This window comes from Necator americanus, chromosome X (genome assembly GCF_031761385.1).
Source record: "Necator americanus strain Aroian chromosome X, whole genome shotgun sequence".
Lineage (NCBI taxonomy): Eukaryota > Metazoa > Nematoda > Chromadorea > Rhabditida > Ancylostomatidae > Necator > Necator americanus.
In genome coordinates this window covers 26,306,425-26,324,807 of record NC_087376.1, presented here as the reverse complement: position 1 = coordinate 26,324,807, position 18,383 = coordinate 26,306,425, and the positions used below count along the sequence as shown (strand labels likewise).

The window sequence follows — 18,383 nt, the reverse complement described above, 5'->3', positions numbered from 1 at the left end:
CGTAGAGGCTAAGTTTTCGTCGACACCGCAACACATATGTCCTTGTGATTCCATTACAGGATCAGGAACAAATCTACATAGTGGGAGCATTTTTCCTGCAAGTTCCGCAATTTCTGGACGTTGAGTCGAACAGCCGTAAAAGGGTTTCCTCATCAATACTGAGTCATCGCTTTACAAAAAAAAAAGAAAACAAATGTTAACACATGTAACATAAAAGTTCCCACCAAATTTCTCCTCTATCACATATACGGAATCGTATGGACATATATGTATCTGTACGGTCTACGTATCTACGCATGTATGACCAGTCAATTTCTCGTTCACTCATTAATTTTCTCTACATTTTCTAGAGCTAATTATTCAGCTTCCGAGCTGACATGTGCGATGATGAAAAGATTCAAATTTATGAGCCAGGTGTTTTAAAGGAAAAAATTTTGACTGATTCATCGTTTCAGAAATGGATCTCCAGCCATTCAAGGTTGTCACGCTGTTCTGATATATAAGAATAAATATCGGACAAATATTAGAGCTGAAAAGTTTTCATGGCTTTGATTCAGAAGAAAACGCAGATAAGGAAAATTTGCTCCGTATAAAAGCCTTCAGAATTAGTGTGAAGATGCAACACGGCAATGTTCGATGAATTCGTTCTTCTGTCGATTCCGGCCGTTCTTCTCGCTTGCGCCACTCTTCCACCTGGTCAAGGTAAATGTGATAACATTCAGAAAAACTGCACTTCCGTTATACCGTTTCATTTCGCCTATTCAAAATGTGGATTCGATCTAGAGAGTCCAGATGAAATTGAAAACTTACTACCAGATGTCTCTACGGTTCTGTAGGCAAATTTTTGAATTTGGAGGTGAGGTCCCGTATATTGGAGATACTCTTTCTGGAGTGGTCCACTTTCACTTTCACTTCGGAATAAAAAGAATTTTCGAGGACAAAACGCGATTGTTTCCAAGAAAACACCGATTTCAGAGAGGATAATCACAATCCGGGGAGAAGGGCTCACAACAATCCCTCTCGAATGTGCTTATTCAAATGATGCTCCCGTCCAGCAGAATAACCCGTCAATATCGAAAACATCGAATGATGCTGTTAAAAATCTCCGCAAATATGTGAAAAAGGCGGTGAGAAATTAGAAGGAATCTATTTTTTATTTTTTTTTTTGACTTTATCTACAATACTGACGGTAATTTATTCAAGGTGACGGCAGTAGTCAAAGAAGAGGCGAAGAAAGCGGGCCTTGAGAGCCTCGTATCCGACATAGGAAAACAAATCAAACCGACACCGTACTACACTCCCATAGATTGTTCGAGGGCTGGAACCCCGGCTCGGCCACAAGCTCCTGCCAGTAGGCACTTCATTCTTGTCTTTGCAACATTTTCCCGAGATGAGGCAGTTCAGATACCGGTGGCTTCTCGTGTGTAGTAGAAGACGAAATCATTACGAAAGTAGCATACAGCCAGCAGAACACCGCCACCATTCCGGTTTACTTCCAGCAATTCACGATCGTCCTTTCCGTGAGTGTCTTCCGTTTCTCACACATTGCTATAGATGATTGACGCCATCATATGAGAAGTCACTCAATATTTACAACTTTTTTCTCGCTAAAGGATACGTGGGTATACATTTACCTAGTTTCTTGTCCTATTGCAACGCATGACGACAGTAGCACATGCCACAGTACTCACACAAGTGAAAACAGTATCGATAAGCATAAACGTGCCAATGTAAGTTGATCTGGCGATTTTTGGGGCAGAAAATCACGTGGAAGAACCATATGTTGCCTAAGGATTCTTCTATCGAATAACAACATTCATAAAAGTTCTGAGAAATGCGGATGCACATTATCCCTCCGAAGTTTCCACTTTACATATCACCAGTGCTTAGAACGTGTAGTCGGCGCAAATTAGTTCAACCATATCGACGCGACAGTTCCGCAAATAAGGCAGAAGTAGGTATGGCGAGGGGCCCAACTGCGTTGCTATTGTTTCCTGGGTGATGCAAGCAAAATAAGTCTTCGATGCGCACTTCATTCACTAGCGTTTCACACGAACACGTTCGGGGCTAACTGTATGTTTGTTGTAGTGTGTACTCGTCCAGCTCAATCAAATCGATCAATCAATAACATGTAATTCCAGGTTTCCAACTCTGTCATCGGTGGATGGAGCCGAGAGATGTGGGATACTGTTTTGCTTAAAGCGCAGAGTAAACTGGCAAGTGGAACATTTGGGAGAAGTTTCAGAACGGTCACGCTTATGCAGCTATGATTTATGAAAAATGGTGAATTTATAACTGAACGCATTACAGCAAAATAATCTCCTATTAGTTTAATAAATCATAGAGCATGTGACTTGTTGTCGCTACATAACAAAAATTAGCCAGAATTGTAAACACTGTGGCACTCCGGAGTACGTTAGTCACTTAATTTCTACATGGTTTAGTGCTAGAAGAAAAAGAACAATGGGAAAAACAATGGATGCGCAACTTGATACTTACCTAGAACCCCTCCTCTCTACTGTAAAACGTTGGAATTAGCAAACTGTGGCAATTGTTTTCAGATTTCAAGTGGTCGAAGTGAAAAAAAATCAGATTTCTCTAAACAAAAATCCACTTTTCTTGGCCCTTATTGAACATTTCTATATTTGAAGTTTTCTAGCATTGAAGTTATCTATCAAACGACATTAAATTAACTGAATTTGCGAAATTCGAAATTTCTCGTCCAGATTCCTGGAACCCATGAAGGGATTTGGCCCAGCCTCCGAAGGGTCCCCAGGACGTCTGAAACCACTCCAACTTTGCACTGCTATCCTGCCACATTTGAAAACATATGAAGAGTAACTACACATCCACAGAGAAGTTAATCATTTGAAGCACAATGAAGCGTTTTCAAAAGTTTAAGAAAAAAAAAGGGTTACGAAAGAATGAAGTTAGAAAGAAATATGTTACACTCAAATCCGCCGAATTCTCACATTACAAGAGAATGTTTATGTCATGTTTCTTTCAGCTACTCCGTGGACCTGTCGTTCCTCTTGATATGCTTCCAAATATATATACTATCACGTCACCTTTCTAGCACTTTTTCGCAGCAAATGTTGTAAATCCTATCGGCGCCATTATCTCTGAGCCTGGTCCATTGTCATGTAGCTGCTGATTGCTGGTAATTTGGAGGCAAAGCCCTTTTGCAAGTTTTTCACCATTCAGGATAAGCTAAATGTTGGATTGGAGAAGTAAGTTGTTAACATTTTTTCAAAGCAAAAAATATGTATTTTAAAATTGGTATCATCATTCAATAGAACTTCTCAATCAACGAGAAATTTTATTTTTTTTTTTTGATTTTTTGAGTTCACCGGTTCTCGTTTCTTCAGATCAGTGAATTGGAGTGTCAGTTTGACAAAACGGAGCATTTTTGACACCACATTCTTCCACAATTAATTGATACCAGCATGAACGTCCGGCTAAAGCCGGACTTCAAGCTTATTTTGGTGTTCGCTCCGCTCGTTTTCACAGACCAATAAGAAATAGCAGTAGCGACTTTTTTTGGGGAATTAGAATTGCTTTTTTTTATCAAAGCTTTATCCATTTTTTCTACCCGAAAACTTAAGTATAGATGAATGATTTTATGGTTTTTCCTTTCTCAGTTCTATATTTGGAGAGCAATCCAGCTTGATCTCACTTCTATGCTTCCCTCAAACCTCCACAATTTGAAACATTATTCGAAGTATGAGTCTGCTCCGTTCTCAGCTATTAGCAAGAATGATGTGCTATTATGGAATGACATGAATATCACTATTGTAGTGATAAAAATAGCGTTCTACGTCAGATCGCGTAAACTGTTGGCTACTATGTACTGCATTTAAGCAGTCGTTTGCACATGTGTTACCTCCTTTTGAAAAAGGATGACAACAACGTTAGGGAGACATGCTGGGAAATAGATATTCGAAAGAACCATGGAAACCCATTCTACTGCGTTGGGGCCCACCCCATTTTACAGCTATCTGGCTCCGGGGTACGAATTCGACGTCGTAGTACACGTCTCACCCAATTTTACCGTGTTGTGGTTCCAACGCACCAAACCGACGTCATAGTATTCCCTCTCTTTCTGGAGTTTCTTGACTTAGACACACACATACACAGACGCACAAACGTGACAGAATAAGCCCGTTATTCTACGGCATGATAGTTTGCAATTTTGATAGTATACATTCACATAAAAGTTTATTTACTCCCACTAACATGTGAGAGAAACTGACGTGCCTTATGCAAGCGAACATACATATCAGAAGAATTTTGGACAATGGTGAAGAGATAGAGTGCTCACCTATCAGGTGCATGGCGATGGTTCGGCACTTTGCCGGTGCAAAGTTTTGCATCATTATGAAGTATTTTCGTGACACACAGACAAACACACAGATACACAGACACACATACACACATACACACACACGGACTAAGCGCGTTATTATATACCATAATGATAAAACCACTGAAAAGTTGTATCCAAGGATTCTAAGTTGATTTTAAGCATTCGACCTATTCAGGTTGTGCTTTGACGGTGTCTCACTAAGAAAAAAGAAGAAAACTCGAACTCACTAAGAAATCACAATGAACCTAAATACTGAAAGACTTCTTCAACCTACTATAGAGTATATGACGATGAGTTGTATTCAAAGATTCTACGCCCCCTTGTCGAGAAGCGTCGCCGCTGGTAAAAAGGGGCTACAATTCAGTTCAAAAGGAATGCACTTGAAGTAGAAAGTGGTTACGTTTTCTTGAGATGGATGTTTTCGGTGATCTTTGAGCCACAAAAGCTTCGTGAAGGGTCGATCGCAGTCTTCCAATTCTACCGTGTGGAAGGCTTTTTCGATGTCTCCTATGAGGAGTATCGTTGCGAGTCGTACTCTCAATAGAATGCCGCTTAAATCGGGAAGTAATACCGGTTCACGAAACAAACGAAACAAGCAGTCGTTCAAGCTTGGTGATCCATTCACTTTCGCGCTGCCATTGTGTACAAGCCGCATTTTCGTTGTCTTTTTCGATTCGTTGATCACAGCGTGATGAGAGAGGAAGGTTCCTGTCGTGTAGAATTGTGATGGAGGGACTTCGCTGATGATGCTTTGTTTCACTTGATCTTGAATTATGTCGTCGAATTTCTGAAGGTGTCCAGGATGCGAATGCCCCTCCGGACATATCAAGACATTCTTCAAAAATAGTTCACGTGCGCTCCCACTCGCTAGTGACAACATCATTCTCTTCAAAGAAGGAAACGAGCTCATTGCGAAAACGTCATCAAGAACAAGCATATCTGTTCAGATAACCATCAACCATCTACAAATCTATACAAAACGATCCCGCAATGCGTGCACGGTGAGGGCAGGCACGCTGAACGGTTGCTACTCCTGATGCAAGTGGCGCAACTGTAGACATTTCATGCACTTCATCTCTAACGGAAAAAACAACAGAAATAACGTGCAACAGTCAAACCCAATTAACAATTTGCAAGCCAGAAGGACACGCGACGACGTTAACATTCGATTTCCAGAAAGCAACTATCGGTACGAATTGCAGCGTCAAGTGTCCGGCAGGAGGATCCCCCTTCTCCCTACGCGGCGAACTGAGATTAGTCATCGAACCACGCCTTCACAACGACATTTCACAAGCGAAACACACGCAATCGGAAGACACTGGATTCGTCTCACTCTTCCATGGAATCCCAAACTCATTCTCCGTCAACTTCGCATACATCTGGACGACAATAACGAATTGGAAAACCATTGTATTAGTGATCCTCTTTATTCCTCTTGTGATGCAAATGATCCGTAGCCTTCGCAAAAGAAAAGCTAAATCTGTTTTAACCAAGAAAACACGATAATTCTTCTCCCAGGTGGGGGTGTCATCGAAGATGTAGATTAAGCTTAATCAATGTCTGAAGTTTTGAGCATTCTAGAATAACAGTCATGAGTAATACAGTCCTTTAGATGTCTTTGTTCTGAATAGGCACGCTATATGTTTTGTCTGTGCTCGCATTATTAGAAAATTCTCGGCATTATCCTCTGGAATTGCTCCATATATAAGCACGACGATCTAGCAATGGTGGGTTCGCCCTAATAAAGGACTTTGGAATCGACGCTTCTCGACAAGGGGGGCGTAGAATCTTTGAATACAACTCATCGTCATATACTCTATAGTAGGTTGAAGAAGTCTTTCAGTATTTAGGTTCATTGTGATTTCTTAGTGAGTTCGAGTTTTCTTCTTTTTTCTTAGTGAGACACCGTCAAAGCACAACCTGAATAGGTCGAATGCTTAAAATCAACTTAGAATCCTTGGATACAACTTTTCAGTGGTTTTATCATCATGGTATATAATAACGCGCTTAGTCCGTGTGTGTGTGTGTGTGTGTGTGTATGTGTGTATGTGTGTCTGTGTGTTTGTGGTCTGTGTGTTTGTCTGTGTGTCACGAAAATACTTCATAATGATGCAAAACTTTACACCGGCAAGGTGCCGAACCATCGCCATGCACCTGACAGGTGAGCACTCTATCTCTTCACCATTGTCCAAAATTCTTCTGATATGTATGTTCGCTTGCATAAGGCACGTCAGTTTCTCTCACATGTTAGTGGGAGTAAATAAACTTTTATGTGAATGTACACTATCAAAATTGCAAAATATCATGCTGTAGAATAACGGGCTTATTCTGTCACGTTTGTGCGTCTTTGTATGTGTGTGTCTCAGTCAAGAAATTCCAGAAAGAGAGGGAATACTATGGCGTCGGTTTGGTGCGCTGGAACCACAACACGGTAAAATTGGGTGTGACGTGTACTACGACGTCGAATTCGTACCCCGGAGCCAGATAGCTGTAAAATGGGGTGGGCCCCAACGCAGTAGAATGGGTTTCCATGGTTCTTTCGCATATCTATTTCCCAGCATGTCTCCCTAACGTTGTTGTCATCCTTTTTTAAAAGGAGGTAACACACGTGCAAACGACTGCTTAAATGCAGTACATAGTAGCCAACAGTTTACGCGATCTGACGTAGAACGCTCTTTTTATCACTACAATAGTGATATTCATGTCATTCCATAATAGCACATCATTCTTGCTAATAGCTGAGAACGGAGCAGACTCATACTTCGAATAATGTTTCAAATTGTGGAGGTTTGAGGGAAGCATAGAAGTGAAATCAAGCTGGATTGCTCTCCAAATATAGAACTGAGAAAGGAAAAACCATAAAATCATTCATCTATACTTAAGTTTTCGGGTAGAAAAAATGGATAAAGCTTTGATAAAAAAAGCAATTCTAATTCCCCAAAAAATGTCGCTACTGCTATTTCTTATTGGTCTGTGAAAACGAGCGGAGCGAACACCAAAATAAGCTTGAAGTCCGGCTTTAGCCGGACGTTCATGCTGGTATCAATTAATTGTGGAAGAATGTGGTGTCAAAAATGCTCCGTTTTGTCAAACTGACACTCCAATTCAATGATCTGAAGAAACGAGAACCGGTGAACTCAAAAAATCAAAAAAAAAAAAGAAATAAAATTTCTCGTTGATTGAGAAGTTCTATTGAATGATGATACCAATTTTAAAATACATATTTTTTGCTTTGAAAAAATGTTAACAACTTACTTCTCCAATCCAACATTCAGTTTATCCTGAATGGTGAAAAACTTGCAAAAGGGCTTTGCCTCCAAATTACCAGCAATCAGCAGCTACATGAAAATGGACCAGGCTCAGAGATAATGGCGCCGATAGGATTTACAACACTTGCTGCGAAGAAAATGCTAGAAAGGTGACGTGATAGTATATATATTTGAAAGCATATCAAGAGGAACGACAGGTCCACGGAGTAGGTGAAAGAAACATGACATAAACCTTCTCTTGTAATGTGAGAATTCGGCGGATTTGAGTGTAACATATTTCTTTCTAACTTCATTCTTTCGTAACCCTTTTTTTTTTCTTAAACTTTTGAAAACGCTTCATTGTGGTTCAAATGATTAACTTCTCTGTGGATGTGTAGTTACTCTTCATATGTTTTCAAATGTGGCAGGATAGCAGTGCAAAGTTGGAGTGGTTTCAGACGTCCTGGGGACCCTTCGGAGGCTGGGCCAAATCCCTTCATGGGTTCCAGGAATCTGGACGAGAAATTTCGAATTTCGCAAATTCAGTTAATTTAATGTCGTTTGATAGATAACTTCAATGCTAGAAAACTTCAAATATAGAAATGTTCAATAAGGGCCAAGAAAAGTGGATTTTTGTTTAGAGAAATCTGATTTTTTTTCACTTCGACCACTTGAAATCTGGAAACAATTGCCACAGTTTGCTAATTCCAACGTTTTACAGTAGAGAGGAGGGGTTCTAGGTAAGTATCAAGTTGCGCATCCATTGTTTTTCCCATTGTTCTTTTTCTTCTAGCACTAAACCATGTAGAAATTAAGTGACTAACGTACTCCGGAGTGCCACAGTGTTTACAATTCTGGCTAATTTTTGTTATGTAGCGACAACAAGTCACATGCACTATGATTTATTAAACTAATAGGAGATTATTTTGCTGTAATGCGTTCAGTTATAAATTCACCATTTTTCATAAATCATAGCTGCATAAGCGTGACCGTTCTGAAACTTCTCCCAAACGTTCCACTTGCCAGTTTACTCTGCGCTTTAAGCAAAACAGTATCCCACATCTCTCGGCTCCATCCACCGATGACAGAGTTGGAAATCTGGAATTACATGTTATTGATTGATCGATTTGATTGAGCTGGACGAGTACACACTACAACAAACATACAGTTAGCCCCGAACGTGTTCGTGTGAAACGCTAATGAATGAAGTCCGCATCGAAGACTTAGTTTGCTTGCATCACCCAGGAAACAATAGCAACGCAGTTGGGCTCCTCGCCATACCTACTTCTGCCTTATTTGCGGAACTGTCGCGTCGATATGATTGAACTAATTTGCGTCGACTACACGTTCTAAGCACTGGTGATATGTAAAGTGGAAACTTCGGAGGGATAATGTGCATCCGCATTTCTCAGAACTTTTATGAATGTTGTTATTCGATAGAAGAATCCTTAGGCAACATATGGTTCTTTCACGTGATTTTCTGCCCCAAAAATCGCCAGATCAACTTACATTGGCACGTTTATGCTTATCGATATTGTTTTCACTTGTGTGAGTACTGTGGCATGTGCTACTGTCGTCATGCGTTGTAATAGGACAAGAAACTAGGTAAATGTATATCCACGTATCCTTTAGCGAGAAAAAAGTTGTAAATATTGAGTGACTTCTCATATGATGGCGTCAATCATCTATAGCAATGTGTGAGGAACGGAATACACTCACGGAAAGGACGATCGTGAATTGCTGGAAGTAAACCGGAATGGTGGCGGTGTTCTGCTGGCTGTATGCTACTTTCGTAATGATTTCGTCTTCTACTACACACGAGAAGCCACCGGTATCTGAACTGCCTCATCTCGGGAAAATGTTGCAAAGACAAGAATGAAGTGCCTACTGGCAGGAGCTTGTGGCCGAGCCGGGGTTCCAGCTCTCGAACAATCTATGGGAGTGTAGTACGGTGTCGGTTTGATTTGTTTTCCTATGTCGGATACGAGGCTCTCAAGGCCCGCTTTCTTCGCCTCTTCTTTAACTACTGCCGTCACCTTGAATAAATTACCGTCAGTATTGTAGATAAAGTCATCGAAAAAGTAGATTCCTTCTAATTTCTCACCGCCTTTTTCACATATTTCCGGAGATTTTTAACAGCATCATTCGATGTTTTCGATATTGACGGGTTATTCTGCTGGACTGTAGCATCATTTGAATAAGCACACTCGAGAGGGATTGTTGTGAGTCCTTCTCCCCGGATTGTGATTATCCTCTCTGAAATCGGTGTTTTCTTGGAAGCAATCGCGTTTTGTCCTCGAAAATTCTTTTTATTCCGAAGTGAAAGTGAAAGTGGACCACTCCAGAAAGAGTATCTCCAATATACGGGACCTCACCTCCAAATTCAAAAATTTGCCTACAGAACCGTAGAGACATCTGGTAGTAAGTTTTCAATTTCATCTGTACTCTCTAGATCGAATCCACATTTTGAATAGGCGAAATGAAACGGTATAACGGAAGTGCAGTTTTTCTGAATGTTATCACATTTACCTTGACCAGGTGGAAGAGTGGCGCAAGCGAGAAGAACGGCCGGAATCGACAGAAGAACGAATTCATCGAACATTGCCGTGTTGCGTCTTCACACTAATTCTGAAGGCTTTTATACGGAGCAAATTTTCCTTATCTGCGTTTTCTTCTGAATCAAAGCCATGAAAACTTTTCAGTTCTAATATTTGTCCGATATTTATTCTTATATATCAGAACAGCGTGACAACCTTGAATGGCTGGAGATCCATTTCTGAAACGATGAATCAGTCAAAATTTTTTCCTTTAAAACACCTGGCTCATAAATTTGAATCTTTTCATCATCGCACATGTCAACTCGGAAGCTGAAAAATTAGCTCTAGAAAATGTAGAGAAAATTAATGAGTGAACGAGAAATTGACTGGTCATACATGCGTAGATATGTAGATCGTACAGATACATATATGTCCATACGATTCCGTATATTTGATAGAGGAGAAATTTGGTGGGAACTTTTATGTTACATGTGTTAACATTTGTTTTCTTTTTTTTTTCTAAAGCGATGATTCAGTATTGATGAGGAAACTCTTTTACGGCTGTTCGACTCAACGTCCAAAAATTGCGGAACTTGCAGGAAAAATGCTCCCACTATGTAGATTTGTTCCTGATCCTGTAATGGAATCACAAGGACATATGTGTTGCGGTGTCGACGAAAACTTAGCCTCTACGCCTTAGGCGCAACTTAGCTTGAGAGAAGACAATCTTAACACGAACTTCTTCAACCTAGTTGCTGAAAATTCAAACGAAGCTCTCTCTACATCGACATCTAAATACAGAATCAGTGATTTATTGTAATGATGTTTTATTACCTTAGAGAGAAGGAGAAGTCTTGCTCGGAATGGAACTCAGATCCGTTCACCAGAAGTGCGGTTAAACTTAAACGTGATTTCAGACTGAGATTATCTACAACAACAGTCAATTTCTTGTTCACTCATTAGTTTTCTCTACATTTTCTAGAGCTTATCTTTCAGCTTGCGAACTGACATGTGCGATGATGAAAGGTTCAAAGTTATGAGCCAGCTGTTTTGAAAAAAAAATTATTTAGACTGATTCATCGCTTCAGAAATGGATTTGCAGCCATTCAAGGTTGCCACGCTGTTTTGATATATAAGAATAATTATCGGACAAATATTAGGACTCAAAAGTTTTTATGGCTTTTATTCAGAAGAAAACGTAGATAAGGAAATATTGCTCCGTATAAAAGCTTACAGAATTAGTGTGAAGATGCTACACGGCAATGTTCTTCTGTCTATCCCAGTTATACCTCTAGACCTTCTCATCGCATTAAGTTAGGTCCGATAATATTCAACAAATGTCTAAAATTTCATCCAAGCTACATTTCCAACATCCTCAGAAATCAAGCACATTCAGTTTCAAGAAGAACGGTGAGCTTGATTGAGAGCAAGCAATTTTTACAAAATTCTATTAATTGAGAATTGATTGAATTGAAAGAAAACATTTGAAGGAGGGAACGGAACGCTAAGTTCAACGATACTGCTGTTCCGTTGTAGTGTTGCATTGAAGCGCATGGCACCAGCAGTGATCGATTTAAAGGAATCACTCCACGAATCTGAGGTAGTACGGATTTCAGGTGGAGTATTCGTATACGGATTAGTAGATAATGGAGAAAGGGGGTGATTCCGTCCATTTTTTCCTAATTGCCGCAAAAAACGGCTCAGAAGATGCGGTGTATGCACAAGGCTGGCGCACTCCCATCGAACTCATTGTAGGAAATAGCGCGCCGGAATGCTCGAAGCCGTATCTTCCGGGCGTTTTTTACGGCGATTATTAGGAAATCATTGATTATGGAGGAATCACTCTTCTCTCCATAATCCCGTATAATCTGTGATCCCGTATACGAATATTCCACCTGAAATCCGTACCACCTCAGATTCATGGGGTGATGCCTTTAATAATTTTTTTTGCGGTCCGTTGCAAGCCTATCACTCAGTATCAGGGGAATGTGAAAACGACTGCGAGGATTTTTAATTGGAGAGCTTGATGTGTCCGCAGAGAGTGTCTTCAAGTATTTATCGATATAACTCATTGATTGGTTACCTTAATTCATTGACTTATGTTCGTCATATAGACGGTGGAGCTGATTTTTTTTTGTACACTGAAAGCAATTTTTACATCTGTGCCAAGAGAATTTCTAAGATAATCGTCAGAGTTCTAATACAGTTTATAGGAGCGCTCTTCTGTTACTTGGTATTTAACTGCTTGATCTGCAATGTTGCTTTTCACAGTGATGTCTGTGTTTGGAAAACAGTGTCATCAGCGCGAGAGGGCAGCGAAGCCGGCACTGAACAAGGGACTCCTCCAGAGTCAGTAGACTCTTTTTTATTACTGTATCTTGCGTTAATTTTTAAAACTCATGGCCAAATTGGATCTATTGCTCTGTTGCCTACCTACGATCAACAACCGACAAAGGAGCCCATATCAAACTCCTTATGGCAACAACACGACTATGTCCGCTACATCGTGCACTCACAATCCCTCGACTCGAACTCAGTGCACTCACGTTGTGATCCACCCTAATGAAGCACGTCACGAAGGAAATGAATATCCAGCTTTACCAACAATATCTATGGTCTGACTCCAAAGCTGCTCTTCAGTGGGTCAAAACGACAAAAAGATTGTCCATATTCATAGCAAACAGGGTAAAAACCATCAAATCGAATGCTGCAGACGCCATATTACGACATGTACCTTCCAGTCAATCCAATCCGGCCGACATCGGAAGTAGAGGAACATCCATTGAAGAACTGCTCGAAAACGATCAATGGTGGAACGGACCCTCCTTTCTGAAAATAAATTAACAACATTGGCCTGAAGACAAAAGCGAGGATGATTCCATCAATGAAACCATCAACTGTGCTATCAAGACCAATACCAAGACTTCCGAATGTTTTGATGAAACAGAAGCCATCATAAAGGCTACCAACTTCAGTACATTGAGAAAACTCTTGCGACTGATGATAATTATCCTTACCTTCATCTTCAACATCAAACTTCGGATAGCCGAAAAGAAACGAATGCATCTCAATAAGTTAGACAACAAAAAAAAATAGCGACACAGACGCTATTCCTACAGAATTTCTCAATCCCATATCGGGAGACCAAAAACAAAACCTCCACGCATACCTCGAGAACGAAACACAACTTTGGAGATCGAAAGGACGAACTTCGAACTCAACGCTGTCATTCGATGCACACAATCCAATCATTCTACCACGCCAATCTTGGATCACATCTCTATACATTCTCCATATGCACGAGGAAATTCACCATGCAGGGGTGGCGCAGACCCTCACAACCCTCAGGCAACACATATGGATCCCGCACGGCAGAAGCGAAGTCAAAAGAACAATCAAAAAACACTGCCTATACTGCAGAAAAGAAAAAGTAACTCCGTTTCGCCTTCCATCATTTCTGGACCATCCCAAAGAGAGAGTCAATCAACCAGGGCATCCATTCTACAATTGTGGCATCGACTACGCCGGACACTTCCTGACGACAACTAACGATGAACACACGAAAGTGTGGATAGCATTATTCACGTGTTTAAACACTCGCGCCAAATAGATCGACATTGCCACAAGGCTGAGCGCAACCTCCTTTCTTAGTATCCTACGTCGATTCATCTCGAGCAATGGATGCCCAAGATGGATCCTATCAAACAACGCACCAGCCTTCACAATCCCGTGCAATCCCAGCAAAACCAAAACCTACTCGACTACTGCTCTCATCATGACATCCACTTCAAATTCGTCTCGGCCTTTGCACCCTGGCAGGGCGGAGTGTACGAGCGCATGATCAAAACTTTCGAAAGCGCATTCAAGGCAGCCATAAGGAATCGAAAACTCGGATTGGACGGATTCGCCACACTTGCAAAGGAATGCGAAGCTATCTTCAACAGTCGACCCATCACATACGTTTACCATGATCTCGACTCTGGATATCCTTTGCGACCTACAGATTTCCTGCGTCCCTTTGCGCTTTTGGGATCTCCACGACTACAAGACGAGAACGAGACCGACGAAGAATGGTCTGTTGGACATATAACCGATAGCTTACACAAAAGATGGACGTTCATGCTAACTTTGCCGAACTCATTCTGGAAGAGATGGCAATAGGAATACCTCACAAGTCTGAGGGAAGAATACCGACAAGAATATCGCCAACCTCACTTGGAATCTCAAGAAACGCCGCAACTGGATCACACTGTACTCATTCACGATTCGACAAAACCACGCGGACAGTGTAAACTTGCAAGGATTGTCGACCGCCTACATCACTGCGCCACATTGAAACTCCCAAATGGACAAACGATAACGCGACCATTCAACCTCTTGTGCCCACTATAATTACCGTCATCGAAGACAAAAGTCTCGGAACATATCACTGAGAATACCACAGGACATCCAACGTCTACTGATGAAAAAAGAGCAAGAAAGCCACAAAGAACTCATCCGAAGATTGCAGGTTCGAATCCTGCCGTGGTCGCCATGTCGAGAAGCGTCGATTCCAAAGTCCTTTATTAGAGCGAACCCACCATTGCAAAATCGTCGTGCTTATATATGGAGCGATTCCAAAGGAAAATGTCGAGAATTTTCTAATAAAGCGAGCACAGACAAAACATATAGCATGCATATTCAGAACAAAGACATCTAAAGGACTGTATTACTCATGGCTGTTATTCTAGAATGTTCAAAGCTTCAGGCATTGAGTAAGCTTAATCTACATCATCGATGACACCCCTAGGTACTTGAAAGCTAGTTGAAATGGTAAATACAATGTGCTGCTGAACTTAAAAGTTTTCATAATGTTTGGAACAAGCAACCAAATTTCTTTTTTCTTTTCGTTCTTCTTAGGACACTGTCAGTGATAATTTTCATTAAAAGAGAGATAAAGGGAGGCTGAAAATGTCTGTCGGTTAAATCTTGTTATCCGTTTTTTATTTGAAAACGTGGGAACTGGTAATACACAATTGTAGAACACTCCTGTACAGTGACACCGCTGCGCTCCTTACTCGGAATGTGCATTCTATAAAAACCTAGCAAAATAAAAACGTAATTTGCGGAAGAGCGAGTTGTTCATGGATATATGTGGACTAGAAGCGACATTGTGCCTGCCCAGAGACGCGGGTGGATTTAGGAAATGGACTCCCTTTTTCTCCTGATCCAAAACTCACTCATGTCATCCTTGTATCCCCACGTTGGTGCGGCCAAAACCTGCAATCAAGTGACTGGGAGGTTCAAGGGAGGCGCTCTGGAGTCGCCTCTAATAAATAAACTCCATTTGTCCACTCTGGGAGGACAAACGTTCTTCCCCAAACCCGCAGAACTAGAGCCTTGCAAAGTACCCATGGATTTTAAAATTTACGCATGTCAAAGTAATAGAAAAGAGTCTCCTGATTCCGGAGAAAAGCCTGGTACTGTAGCGCCAGGAAAGACCGGGGTTGCAGAAGTCATATAAACTACCGAATTGGAAAACGACTAGGATCACTGACTGTGCTTACAACGTACGTACGCTCGCATCGGAAGCGGTGATGATGCAAGCCAGGAAGATTAAGTACGACGTCATCGGACTGAGCGAGACGAGACGAAGCCAGCCTCTCAATGCCGTAAAGCTGGAGAAGAACTGTTCTAAGGAACATGAGACAGCAAAGGAGTTGGTGGAGTTGGCGTTCTCGTCAACACGAGTATGGCAAAGAACATCGACTCTTTCAAGCAACCTACGACCCGAATCGGACGTCTGCGGATGTAAGGATGTGATTCAATGCCAGCTTTGAGTATCTTCGTCGCCTTCGCTCCAAACATCAAGCTACGAAGAAGAAGTCGAAGATTTCTATATGGACCTGGAGAAGTTCTACGGAGAAGATTATACCTTCTACAAAGATATAGTTGGCGATGTCAACGCCAAAATTGGCCCCCGAATAACGTCTGAGCATCTTCACATCGCGATCCATGGCCTACTACAGAAAAAGAACAACAACAGGAGGAGAGGGTCTCCGACTTTATCGTGACAACTAAAATAATCTCGGTACTCGCAATTCCAGATATCCTCCTGCCTGCGCTGGACGTGGGAAGAGAGATCATGCCGTAATGAAATTGACCACGTCATCATTAGTAAAAGGTTTTGTCTGGCGGATGTCGTCGTTGTGCCAATGTTCTTTATGGAACCGGACCATCGCCTCACCCGGGGAAGATTTTCGTTCACCCGGTGAGAAGAGAAAGCCGCAAATGCTCAGAGAGCAAAGTTCCAGAACTATCATTAATTGGAATCTCTTCGCTACGCTACCCGGCTTTTGGGAAGATTCCGCAATGGACAACATCGCCGAGGAATATAGCGGCTCGTTGAACATCTTCACTGACGAAAAAGGCTGGAAGTTCTAAAGCCACCAGGAGACGCCTATCTCCTGAAACTCTTGAGCTGACACGCCTGCGTGGAGCCACAGGCAACCAAGAACTCACGTCCGAGCTTGCAAGGATACAGGAAGACTTTAAATAGAGAAGAGCAGAAGTGCTGGCTGAAGCTGCAGAGGCGGGAAAAAACATCCGCTACGCTCGTCGAGACTTCGCAAGTCGATGACGAAGATGACTTCTCTCCGGAACCCTAAAGGAACAACCGTTGCATCGAGAAGAGGAATGGAGAAAATCACCTACGACTTCTACTCTGAACTCTTCGACAGCCATGTCCACTTGCCTCCTCACCAACTGAGTGAAGACGGACGGATGTCGTTCCAAAGGCTCTCCCATCCGAAGTACGACATCTTGTCGGTAAGAAATCGTACGGCACCTGGTCCCAACAGAATAAGACTAGAACAAACCTGAAGAAACTTTTGCCAGTACTCATCAACACCCTGGCGAGGGTCTTTACACGTTACCTGTCGGAATGCAAAGTTCCTAAACAGTCGAAGACCAGCGAGACCGCGTTCTTGTATAAGAAGGAAAATCCAGATGACATCGGCAACTATCGCCCAATCTGCTTACTGTCCGTGATCTACAAGCACTTTACAAGAGTGATCTTTGATAGGATTGAAAAAGTCTTGGATGCGAGCAGGGAGGGTATCGAAAAGGATTAAGCACGACTGACCATATTCACACTGTTTTGAACCTCATCGAGATATCACAAGAGTACAAGATGCCGCCGCTCTCACTTTCATCGACTTGAAGAAAGCCTTTGATTCAGCTGAGACGGAAGCGGTCATGGAGGACTTGGACATCCAAGGCATCCCTGCTCCGTATTTAAAGGTACTTCGAGAGTTGTACAGTAAGTTCACGACCAGAATTTCGCCATTTTACAAGAATATCATCATTGACGTGAAGAAGGGTCCGGCAGGGTGATACAGTCTCACTCAAAATATTCACAGCCACCCTCGAGAATCGATCCGAAACCTGGAATGGTACGACATGGGAGTGAAGGTTGACGGTCGGCAGCTGCACTTTGCTGATGACATCGTTCTGACAACATCTAGAATCAGCCAAGCGGAACGAATGCTACCCGAATTGAACGAAACATGTAGTTGCATCGATCTTCAGCTGAGTCTGCAGAAGACGATGCTCACGCGTAACGGATGTCTCTCGGATGCGCAATTCACGCTTAACGGAATGAACATATCCGAATGCACCAGCTACGTGTATCTGGGTCGGAAAATAAACATGAAGAACGATATGACACCCGAGGTGGGCAGGAGGAAATGAGGAGCTTGGAGAGCGTATAAGAGCATCGAGAAGTGGTGAAGAAGACCAAAAACACCCGTCTGTGTGCTCACCTCTTCAACACCACCGTACTTCCTGCTTTGACCTGTGCTTCAGAAACCTGGGCATTTCGCGAGCAGGAAGAAAACGCGGTGAACGTCATTGAACGCGCAATTGAAAGAGAGATGATAAGAGTATCTTGTCTGACACAAGTGAGAGACAGGATCTGAAGTCCTCTCCTACGTCAGCGATCGAAGATTAGAGACGCCGCCGTGTTTGCCAAGGAAAGTAAAATAAGGTGGGGCGGACACTTGATGCACTTTAACGACAACCGTTGGACCAGAGCCGTGAGCGACTGGGTTCCCCGCGATATTGAGCGCACTACAGGGAGGTCCAATAGTGAGATTTCTTCGCGAAGTCCTTCAAAGAAGATAATGACGCTCTTTGTGTCCCACGTGAAAGGAAGAACCACTGGACGACTCTGGCACATGATCGGGACAAATG

At 42.1% G+C, this 18,383-nt stretch overlaps 9 protein-coding genes across 9 annotated transcripts; 6 read left to right on the top strand and 3 right to left on the bottom strand.

The window, feature by feature from the left end:
• Positions 1-629: 629 nt before the first annotated feature.
• RB195_025579 (uncharacterized protein) lies at positions 630-2,270 on the top strand (the record flags this gene model as incomplete). The annotated part of the gene is made up of 5 exons (XM_064213794.1): positions 630-702; positions 976-1,127; positions 1,204-1,351; positions 1,405-1,520; positions 2,142-2,270. 5 exons carry the CDS (start codon positions 630-632, stop codon positions 2,268-2,270), a joined length of 618 nt encoding a protein of 205 aa, XP_064069675.1.
• Positions 2,271-4,676: 2,406 nt separating this feature from the next.
• On the bottom strand, positions 4,677-5,303 carry RB195_025578 (uncharacterized protein; the record flags this gene model as incomplete). Its single annotated transcript, XM_064213793.1, has 1 exon — positions 4,677-5,303. One exon carries the CDS (start codon positions 5,301-5,303, stop codon positions 4,677-4,679), a length of 627 nt encoding a protein of 208 aa, XP_064069674.1.
• Positions 5,304-8,583: 3,280 nt separating this feature from the next.
• RB195_025577 (uncharacterized protein) lies at positions 8,584-10,216 on the bottom strand (the record flags this gene model as incomplete). The annotated part of the gene is made up of 5 exons (XM_013453722.2): positions 8,584-8,712; positions 9,334-9,449; positions 9,503-9,650; positions 9,719-9,870; positions 10,144-10,216. 5 exons carry the CDS (start codon positions 10,214-10,216, stop codon positions 8,584-8,586), a joined length of 618 nt encoding a protein of 205 aa, XP_013309176.1.
• A 2,334-nt stretch (positions 10,217-12,550) lies between these two features.
• On the top strand, positions 12,551-12,772 carry RB195_025576 (uncharacterized protein; the record flags this gene model as incomplete). Its single annotated transcript, XM_064213792.1, has 1 exon — positions 12,551-12,772. The coding sequence occupies one exon, from the start codon at positions 12,551-12,553 to the stop codon at positions 12,770-12,772; it is 222 nt and encodes a 73-aa protein (XP_064069673.1).
• Positions 12,773-12,872: 100 nt separating this feature from the next.
• RB195_025575 (uncharacterized protein) lies at positions 12,873-13,217 on the bottom strand (the record flags this gene model as incomplete). The annotated part of the gene is made up of 1 exon (XM_064213791.1): positions 12,873-13,217. The coding sequence occupies one exon, from the start codon at positions 13,215-13,217 to the stop codon at positions 12,873-12,875; it is 345 nt and encodes a 114-aa protein (XP_064069672.1).
• Positions 13,218-13,832: 615 nt separating this feature from the next.
• RB195_025574 (uncharacterized protein) lies at positions 13,833-14,312 on the top strand (the record flags this gene model as incomplete). Its single annotated transcript, XM_064213790.1, has 1 exon — positions 13,833-14,312. One exon carries the CDS (start codon positions 13,833-13,835, stop codon positions 14,310-14,312), a length of 480 nt encoding a protein of 159 aa, XP_064069671.1.
• A 1,415-nt stretch (positions 14,313-15,727) lies between these two features.
• On the top strand, positions 15,728-15,970 carry RB195_025573 (uncharacterized protein; the record flags this gene model as incomplete). The annotated part of the gene is made up of 1 exon (XM_013453720.2): positions 15,728-15,970. One exon carries the CDS (start codon positions 15,728-15,730, stop codon positions 15,968-15,970), a length of 243 nt encoding a protein of 80 aa, XP_013309174.1.
• A 796-nt stretch (positions 15,971-16,766) lies between these two features.
• On the top strand, positions 16,767-17,525 carry RB195_025572 (uncharacterized protein; the record flags this gene model as incomplete). The annotated part of the gene is made up of 3 exons (XM_064213789.1): positions 16,767-16,958; positions 17,015-17,246; positions 17,305-17,525. 3 exons carry the CDS (start codon positions 16,767-16,769, stop codon positions 17,523-17,525), a joined length of 645 nt encoding a protein of 214 aa, XP_064069670.1.
• Positions 17,526-17,591: 66 nt separating this feature from the next.
• On the top strand, positions 17,592-17,882 carry RB195_025571 (uncharacterized protein; the record flags this gene model as incomplete). Its single annotated transcript, XM_064213788.1, has 1 exon — positions 17,592-17,882. The coding sequence occupies one exon, from the start codon at positions 17,592-17,594 to the stop codon at positions 17,880-17,882; it is 291 nt and encodes a 96-aa protein (XP_064069669.1).
• Positions 17,883-18,383: the final 501 nt, after the last annotated feature.